The sequence below is a fragment of the Cnephaeus nilssonii genome, assembly GCF_951640355.1.
Source record: "Cnephaeus nilssonii genome assembly, chromosome: 16".
NCBI classification, from domain to species: Eukaryota; Metazoa; Chordata; class Mammalia; order Chiroptera; family Vespertilionidae; genus Cnephaeus; species Cnephaeus nilssonii.
Window position 1 is genome coordinate 50164934 of NC_137087.1, and position 9963 is coordinate 50174896.

At 45.2% G+C, this 9963-nt stretch overlaps 1 protein-coding gene across 2 annotated transcripts in view; it reads right to left on the reverse strand.

The window, feature by feature from the left end:
- The window catches only part of XPNPEP1 (X-prolyl aminopeptidase 1), a 47513-nt gene extending 37550 nt beyond the window's left edge, over positions 1–9963 (reverse strand). The window contains exons 1-2 of one of the 2 annotated variants that reach the window (XM_079794294.1): positions 9850–9963; positions 2226–2302 (exon numbers count right to left, since the gene is read on the reverse strand). In XM_079794294.1, the coding sequence (XP_079650420.1) occupies positions 2226–2302; positions 9850–9881 (109 nt within the window). In that variant the 5' untranslated portion in view covers positions 9882–9963. Of the gene's footprint in view, positions 1–2213; positions 2303–9849 lie in introns of both variants that reach the window. The other variant, XM_079794293.1, reaches the window with a different exon arrangement.

Genomic DNA, 9963 nt, shown 5'->3' on the forward strand with positions numbered 1-9963 from the left:
TAACTCTGACAGCAATGTGATAAATGGTGCCACAGGTGTATCTACTGCTTCTCCTTAAGGCAGGGCCACATCATCTTCATCTCTGATTCCATTACCTCTAAATCCATTAACACACCCATACGCTCACTCAAAGATGGCTGGGTGGATATCACAACTGTGTATCTGTGACCTTCTCAGACTCAATATAATGAACAGTAATGAACCTTCCGTGAAAGCTAGGATCTTAGCCGATGCCGTATTATAGCATCTGTTCATTCCACATCCCATGACTTTTCAGAAATGTCAGAAGCAGCCAAGAGCTAATCAGGGTGTGCAGGAAAGTGGAAAGCCAAGAGCAACAAACCTAGTCCATGACGTAACATTAGCCCATACACTGCCAGGTATTTTTAAATCATGCTTTTAAAATGAATGACTCATTTAAAAGTCTCTTGCGTATGTGGATCTGCTTTTAGAAATAAGTTTCTAAACCTTCAGCCTTTATCACAAACTAGACATTTCACTCCCTGGAAGTTCATGAAAAGCACACCACATTAACCTTACTGGGTGGCTAGAAGTATTTAACATGACAACATGCGTGAAAACAACATGCACAGCATATAGTACATTGTAGGAGCTTAAGAAATAGGATTTGAATCTGGATCTGAAGCACCAGCCGGGATTTCTACAAGCCTTGTTATAAGAATAGAAGGGGATGCTCGCTCTCCCTCCCTCCCGGGAAAACGCCCTAGCCTTTCCCTCCCTCCTCTCCCTCCCCCACAGGCCTGCATCTCCTAAACTCTAAGGGTCCCCACGAGACTTGCAACCAGGGGAGCAATGGGCAGCAGCAGCTCGTCCTGGGCTAACCCCCTGAACCTGTCTCCAAGGCCCCTTTTCTCTGACTCTCCAGTGAGCCAGGGCAGCCCCGCCTAGGCTCTCTCCTGTTGCTTCCTCTACCCTAAGCCCTTGCTTGTCTCACTGTCTCTAACTTTAATAAACATACTCTAAAATTAAAAAATTAAATTAAATTAAATTAAAAAACAATAGAAGGGGCTGCTTTTCTCCAATTTCAGCATCTTACCACGTACACAGATGCGAAGCTGGGCTTCCAGCATCTGAGCAAGGGCCAAGGGGTTTCCAGGCATTAGTGGTTAATTCTCACAATAATCCTCCAAGGGAGGTTTCACTATTCCCAATTTTCAGATAAAGAAACAGGAGTTAAATACTTGCCCAAGTCAACTGGATCATTAGGAACCAAAACCCAGATCTATCTAATTCCCAAGTCCCTGTTCTATTATCTAAGGGATCGTAACAGAGGCTCTCTTAAAGCTTTCTAAGACCAATGGAATCAAAACAAGCAGGTTCCGGTTTCCAGCTGGGATCTGCAACCTCAGACTACTGAACCCCCTGAACCTCTATTTCTTCATGTATAATAAGAAGTTCTCTAAATTGGATAGTCCTATCACTTTTCCCCTTTCTTTACTTCCCCTTTTCCCCTCTCCTCCCTCCCAAGATGGCCCAAAATGTGTTGCGTAATCTATATTTTTAAAGAAAAAGGATTAGTACAATTATAGCACTAATCTTCCAAAGAGATTAGTCATGGTTTCTTGTGTACTTCGGGATTGATTTTTTCACTCAGCTAGAAGGAAACATTGTGGTTCTCCTGGGTAGTCCATAGAAAAGCACTGGCTTGTGGGGGCTAAAAATACAGACATGCGTCACTTTTCAGAATTCAGGTTTCTGGCAACCCAACAATGCAACTAACCAATTCTGGGGAGAAGATATAGTTCCAGAAATTTTTCCCAAAAAGATTTTCCTGAATGCACATTCAATTTATAAAGCACAATAATACGTATATTACAAACTTTTCTCATTTCATAATCATATGATGAACATTGAAAGCTAATCTCTAAGGCAGCCAATAGAGGATTATACTAGAGATTAGAAAAACTAGACTAGTAACTTATCACAACTACCCCTGGAATGGGAAATGCCATAACTTTCATTCTCTAACTTACTACCCTAAAAAAAGTAGCGAATACTTAGAAACAGTAACCAACTACCCAGAAAGCCAAGAAACAAAGTGGTTTTTAAGTTCCAGATATACATCCTCCCAACCCCACCCATGATCAATTATTTACCCCTTACCTTCTCTTTTCTCCCACCTTGAGGTTGAGGCAAGGGTAACTAAAAATCCTTTTGAGATGTTCCCATCTAATAATCGGCAAAATTATTACCTGTGTCCATACCTGGGGCTCCTGAATATATCACCTCGTAAGGTTCAATTATTCTTAAATTTTTCAGCTGAAAGTCTCGGTGGCTTGCCCTTAAGAAGAGAAAGAACAGGATATTGCAGACTTTGACCGCAGTAAACGTGGCAAGGCTTAGTCAGAGAGGCCATCAACTTGACTGAGCAATTTTCCTTCATGAGTCCAAAGAACTCTTACCCCAGGATCAGTAATCAAATAAATGGAAACCGCAGATAAAACATCAGTATGACAGTATACCTTTTCAGGCCTAGCCTATAGTTCATGAGTTTTCATCAGCTGTGTCTCCCCTCCTGTTTAACTATGAGAAAAAGACTTTATTTGCAATGACTGTCACATGTACAAATTCTTGGATCTTTTCAGATTTCCCTGTTCTTTCTTCATGGTGTCCTATTCTTTTTTTTTTTTTTTCTTTCTTTCTTTATCCTCACTCAAGGATATGCTTATTGATGAGAGAAAGGAAGAGAGAGAAACATCCATCAGATGCCTCCCGTATGTACCCCAACTGGGGATTGAACCTGCAACCTGGGTGTGTGCCCTGACTGGAAATAAAACATGCAACCTTTTGGTGTAAGGGATAATGCTCCAACCAACTGAGCCATTCAGGCAGGCCCATGGTGTCCTATTCTTTCACTATGGTTTCTATTCCCTCTCTTAGCTTTAATTATTTGGGGCCCTTGTTTTATAATTCATTTCAGACTTTCCACTATGGTCTGGGGACAGTAATTCTCAAGTTTGTTGGATCTACTGGCTTCCTCCTGGTGGGTCATTCCTTGTGAGCTTTGTAATCTTTTAGTAAGAGCTTATCTTCAATAGAAAATGAGATGTGTCCTGGATTGTACAAGCATTTCTGTCACTGTCATTTGCTTCTGAGACTAATTTTCATGTTAACTTCTTAGCTAGGAGACTCACACACGAGTCTCCTAAGGGGATAGTCTCACACCCTGGTCCCCTGGAATGAAGGCCTATAGCATCCGATGACCTCCCCAAGGCTCAGTTCCAGCTCAGTTCTTCAAAAATTCAGACTTTAAGTTCCACTAATATAAATTTCTGGTACCTGGGGATTTTTCTTTCAAGTCCATTCAATCAACAAATAATTTTATTGAGAATCTTCTATAATCCAGGCCCTATTCTAGACACAACAGTGAACAAAGCATACATCTCTGACCTCAAAAGGTTTACATGGGGGTGGAGGGAGGGAGGTTACTGGGAGGGAAGGGGAGGGAAGAAAGGCAACAGACACAAAACAAGAATACAGCGTGTCAGATAGTGAATATGTGTTCTATGAAACAAGTCAAGTGGGGCAAGGAGAAGAGAAGGTCAGAGACATAAGGGGAATGTTCTCTGATATGGGTTTGTCAAGCAAGGCCTCTTTGCTAGCAGATGACAATTTATCAGAGACCTAAAAAAAAAAAAAGTGAGGGATCAGCCCTGTGGATTGCCTAGGGGAGGAACATTTCAGAACTGGAGAACAGCAAGTGCAAAGGCACTAAGGCAGGCATATGCCTGGTGTACCAGAGGGAAAGCAAGGTGGCCAGTGTGCAGGGAGGTGGGAAAATAAGTGGTTAGGAGACAAGATCCGGGAGGCAACAAGGAGCCCGTTACAGGCTACAGACGGGGTTTTAGATATTATTCAGCTATGAACTTAAAAGGGAATTTTGTTCTAATTTTACCGCATTTTTATGTGTTAATAGAGAGAAAGGCGTTCACATTCAGTCAGTCCACCACACAGCCAGAACCAGAAGACCAGACATTGTCACCAGTCACTCCAGGCCTGCTCTCAGATAGCTGCTACTGTCATTTCATGGCCAGAATGAGATGTTCTTTACTGGGGGAACCATGTATTCTTTCATTCAAAAGTAAGACATCTCACTAGTTCTTATAAATATAAATGCAAATGTCCTCAAAAAATACTAGCAAACTGAATCCCATATATCCTATCTAATAAAGAGGGAATATGCTAATTGACCCTCACACCATCACAAAGATGGAGGCACCCACAGCCAATAAGGAGGGAATATGCTAATTGACTGCCATGCCCTCAAAGATGGTGGCGCCTGCCAAAACCGGTTTGGCTCAGTGGATAGAGCGTCGGTCTGCGGACTGAAAGGTCCCAGGTTTGATTCCGGTCAAGGGCATGTACATCGGTTGCGGGCACATCCCCGGTAGGGGGTGTGCAGGAGGCAGCTGGTCGATGTTTCTCTCTCATCGATGTTTCTAACTCTCTATCCCTCTCCCTTCCTCTCTGTAAAAAATCAATAAAAATAAAATACATTTAAAAAAAAAAGATGGTAGCGCCCAGTCCCCTCAGCCCCGCCGGGGCAGCAGGCATGCGGCAAGGCCAGGCCTGCCTGCCTCCGGAGTCCCCCAGTCCCCTCAGCCCCCCAGCCACCCAGGACCAGCCCGAGGCACAGGCAAGCCTTGGATGGCGGCTGCCCAGCTGACACCTGAGGTGCAGGCAAGCCTCAGATGTCAGCTGCCCAGCCTCCCAGGGCCGGCCGAGGCTTGTGCTGCTGGCAGTGGCAGCAACAGAGGTGTGATGGGGTGTCACCTTCCCCTGATCTCCAGGTTGCCTCCCGCCCCTGAGGGCTCCTGGACTATGAGAGGGGGCAAGCCGGGCTGAGGAACCCCCCCCCCCCCCCCCCCGTCCAGTGCATGAATTTTCATGCACCGGGCCTCTAGCATATATATAAAAGCCTAAGTGACTGAACGACCGGTCAACCAGTCACTGTAATGCGCACTGACCATCAGGGGACAGATGCTCAACGCAGGAGCTGCCCCCTGGTCAGTGTGCTCCCACAGCCAACCTCCCGTGGCCGGCCAACCTCCCACGGTCCTTCCCCCCACTGGCTGGCCGCCCCGATCACCCTGATGGGGACTGGCCTGATTGGCCCCGATTGCAGGCCAGGCCGAAGGACCCCACCCATGCAAAAATTCGTGCACCGGGCCTCTAGTAACATATAAAAAGGATCCAAGTGGAATTTAGTCCATGAACACAAGATTGGTTCAACACAAAATAAATAATGTAATATACAACATCAATAGAAAAAAGAACAGCCCTAGCTGGTTTGGCTCGGTGGATAGAACACTGGCCTGCAGATTGAAGGGTCCCGGGTTCGATTCCGGTCAAGGGCACATGCCTGAGTTGCAGGATCAACCCCCAATAGGGGGCATGCAGGAGGCAGCCAATCAATGATTCTCTCTCATTGATGTTTCCATCTTTCTCTCCCTCTCTCTTCCTCTCTGAAATCAATAAAAATATATTTTTTTAAAAGGAAGGAAAAAGAACAAAAATTACATGATAACCTCAGTAGAGACAGAAAAAGCATTTGACAAAATCCAACACCCCTCATGATAAAAGTACTCAATAAACTAGAAGAGAAATTTCTCAACTTGATCAAGAATATTACAAAACCCACAGCTAACATCATCCCTATTGTTAAAAGGCTGAATGCTTTCCGTATTAGATCAGAAACTAGACAGACATGTCCACTCTTGCCATTTCTAGTCAATCGGGCAAGAAATTGAGTTAAAAGGCACTCATGTTAGAAAAGAAGTAGTAAAACTATCTATTTGCAAATGGCATTATCTTGAATATAAAAAATCCTAAAGAATCTGCACACAAAAATTAGAATGCAAGATACAAAACCAATATGTAAAAATCAATTATATTTACATATACTTGAAATAAAAAATTCAAAAATGAAATTTTAAAAAGTTCATTTACAATAGAATCAAAACAATAAATACCTAGGAATAAACTTAAACAAAAGATATGCAAAACCTACACTCCGAAAACTACAGAACATTGTTGAAAGAAATCAAAGAAGACCTAAATAAATAGAAAGCTATTCTATGTTCATGGATTGGAAGACTTAACATTGTTAAAATGGTAATACTCCACAAAGTTATCTATAGTCAATGCAATACCCATCAATTCCAGCTAGCTTCTGGGCAGAAATTGACAAGTAAATCCTAAAATTAATATGCAAATACAAGGAAACCAGAATAGCCAAAACAATCTTGAAAAAAATGAATTTGGAGGAGTCAACCTTCATGATTTCAAAGCTAATAAAACTATAGTAATCAAGATAGTGTGTGCCCTGACCGGTTTGGCTCAGTGGAATAGAGCATCGGCCTGCAGACTGAAGGGTCCTGGGTTCTATTCCAATCAAGGGCATGTACCTTGGTTGCTGGCACATCCCCAGTAGGGGGTGTGCAGGAGGCAACTGATCGATGTTTCTCTCTCATCGATGTTTCTAACTCTCTATCCCTCTCCCTTCCTATCTGTAAAGAAATCATATATTTTGAATGTATTAAAAATATATTTTAATATAAAAAATATATTTAAAAAAAGATAGTGTGGTACTGACATAAAGATAGACTTCTAGATTAATGAAGTAGAATTGAGAGTTCAGAAATAAACCCTCACATTTACTGTCAAGGGTGCCAAAACCATTCAATAGAGAAAAATAGTCCTTTCAACAAATGATGCTGGGACAACTGGAGATCCACATGCAAAAAAACAAAGCTCACACTATATATACCATGAATGAACTCAAAATAGATCATACACATAAATGTTTTCTTAGAAGAAAACAGTCATAAATTTGCCTGACCTTGGATTACACAATGATTTCTCAAATATGTCATCAAATATGACATCAAGCAACAAAAGAAAACAGATATACTGGACATCGTTAAATGAATGACTTTTATGCTTCAAAGGACACAAGTGAAAAGACAATCCATAAAATGAGAAGAAAATATTTGCAAGTCATATATCTGGTAAGAGTCCAGTATACAGTGTATAAAAAGAACTATTACAACTCAAGAGAAAAAAAAAAAGACAAATACCCAATTTTTAAATAGTCGAAGGTTCTAAATAGACATTTCATTCTCTAAGATATACAAATGGTCAATAAGCATATGAAAAGATTTTCAATGTCATTATCCGTTTGGGAAATGAAATCAAAACCACAATGAGATGCCACTTCACATCCACTGGGAAGATTATAATTTAAAAAACAAACAGACAATAACAAGTAAGGGCAAGGATGTGAAAAAATTAGAGCCCTCAAACATTGCTGGCGGGAATGTAGGTTTGGAAACAGCCCAGAGTTCCTCAAACAGTTAGAGTTTTCCTATAACCCAGCAATTCCACTCTTAGGTATAGAAACTGAAAACATAAGTCCACATAAAAACTTGTACACAAATGTCCATAACAATATTGTCCATAATATCCAAAAATTAGATCAAAGAACTTGCTCAAGGCCTCACAGCAATTTGGTGACAGGAATTGTCTAGAACTAGAGGCCAGGACTCTCAACTGGACTCAGCGCTGTTCCCCTTCCCAATACACCTTCTCGACACCATGAAGTGCCACTGGGTGGGTAAGGGAAAAGAAGGGTGCAGAGAACTTTGCATAAGACAGTTATAGCACATTTTTCTTCCTCTCTCTTTTTAAAGAAATCCCAGCAAGGTTCTTGTTACCCTCCACCCTCCCCCAGCCCATGATGAGAATCTATCACTCAGGATGGGGCAAAAAAACAAGGACCACCAAGATCCTCAATCATACCCCATGAGGTGAGGCAACCGTAGAATGGAACAAGTTCAAGGGTGAAGATGTGAGTAATGTTGTCTTTGCCTACCCAGAATCCATCTCTTCTTCTTTTGATGAGAGCACCTTAGTTTTCTTTTTGAGAATGTCTCTTCTCCAGTTTCAGTCCAGAGAGCTGAGATGAGTCACCCACCAACTTCTGGGATCCAGATCTGGTCAATCCATCCCTCCAGCCACAATGACTGGTTTCAGGATGGTCAAAAGCAGTGGTCGGCAAACTACGGCTCGCGAGCCACATGTGGCTCTTTGGCCCCTTGAGTGTGGCTCTTCCACAAAATACCACGTGTGGGCACGCACGTACAGTGCGATTGAAACTTCGTGGCCCATGCGCAGAAGTCGGTTTTCGGCTCTCCAAAGAAATTTCAATCGTACTGTTGATATTTGGCTCTGTTGACTAATGAGTTTGCCGACCACTGGTCAAAAGGATCAAATCAGCCCAGGGAGACAGATTTCTGCTCCAACCAGTAAGTTCTAGGAAGGCTCTATTTCTGCGGAGGCTGTCGGCCTAGAACTGCTATTGACCTGCCATGAGGAAAACCTGCCTATCAGTGAAGCCAACACTGAAGAAATCAGAGCCAAGAGGTGTGAAAGAGAGGGAAGACTGATGCCAGTGCTGGTCTACTGACTCAGCTGCCCCAGAAGCCAGCTCAACCCCTTTCTACCTACATCAATTTGAGTTCAATTTCCATCACCTCAACTGCCTCACTTTTACACTGAGTGGCACTCAAATTCTGCCACGAGGGGAGGTGCCTGGAGCAAATGATCTCCCTTCTCTCAGCCTCTGGGGGCCTCTGGTGCAAGGTAAAGAGGTTTTATCAGCTGATGTTGAAGGACCCTTCTGCCCCTCCAATGTTGTGATGCTGGTAAGAGTCCAGTATAAGACCACCTTGGTCCTCAAAGGCTCTCCACCCAGGGCCTAACTCATCATTCTGAGCTTGCCTGACCCCACTTTCAGCATGGAACCTGCAGGCCGCTCCTTCCACATGCAGGTTTGCCACATCTCATGCCCAACGTGCTGCAGCCCAAGGCCACATCCACATCAAGGTCGGCTTGTGATCTGTCCAACTCACAAACACAAGCACATGCCATGGTCTGTGTTCAGCAAGTGAGCCTGGCCATAGTGCCAAGCGTGTTCATTCAAATTTCCACGGGTTGGAGGATGGCTGACTGACCCCATGTGGATCTCCAGGGAGTCTGGCTTCTGGCCTTGGTGAACACTGCATGTCTCTCTCGCTCTCTCTCAGTCTCCCGGTCAGTTAGCTGCTCTGATAAGTATACCCTGGCAGCAGCCAGGAGGGGAAGGAGGGGGGAGGGAGGAGGGGGGAGGGGGAGGGGGGAGGGGCGCGCTACATGCTGAAATGTATTTAATGTGAGACTTGGGGATTTATCCGGGGAGAAGACAGGACATGTTACTGATGGGAGTCCCCAGGAGATGATGTCAAAGTATGGCCTCACACAGCCTTCTGCAACCAATTGGGTGGGGAGGAGCCCGCGTTTGCCTATCTTTGTTCCGGTGACAGGTCAGTCCTGCGAATTGCACGTGTCAGAATTGTCAGGTTGTACATTGAGGATTAGATTCCCAGGGCCCATGGGCGAGGGCAGGGACTCGCCGGAGGAGCCAGGGGGCGTCAACTTCCAGAAAGACAGCGTGGCCTTCCAGCGGGCCGGGACGGCCGCAGTCACCGCCCCCTCGGGCCGAACGCGGCCGCTCAGCAGACACACTCCATCAGGGGCCCGGGCTCGGGCTCGGGCTGCCTGGGGGTGCCAGCGGCCCCGCCTGAAACAACCCGGAACTTGCCCGCTGCAGGTCGCCCTCCCCCAGCTCTGGTTCGGGGGGCTCCAGCCAGTCCGGGCCTTCCCCGGCCTGCAGCGGGCCGCCCGCCGCTCTACCCCCGCGCGTCCCTGCCCTCCGGACGGCCACACGCGCTCCGGGCCCGGGGAGCCGCGCGCGCCCTACGCCCTACGGCTCCCCGGCGGTCTCCTCACCTTACTCGCGGTGCCTTCCTGGAGGCTGCCATTCGCGGTGACGTGCCCCGACCCACGTCAGGGGTGCACAGACCAGCTGATCACCCGCGGAAGGGATGGAGGGAGGGAGGGAGG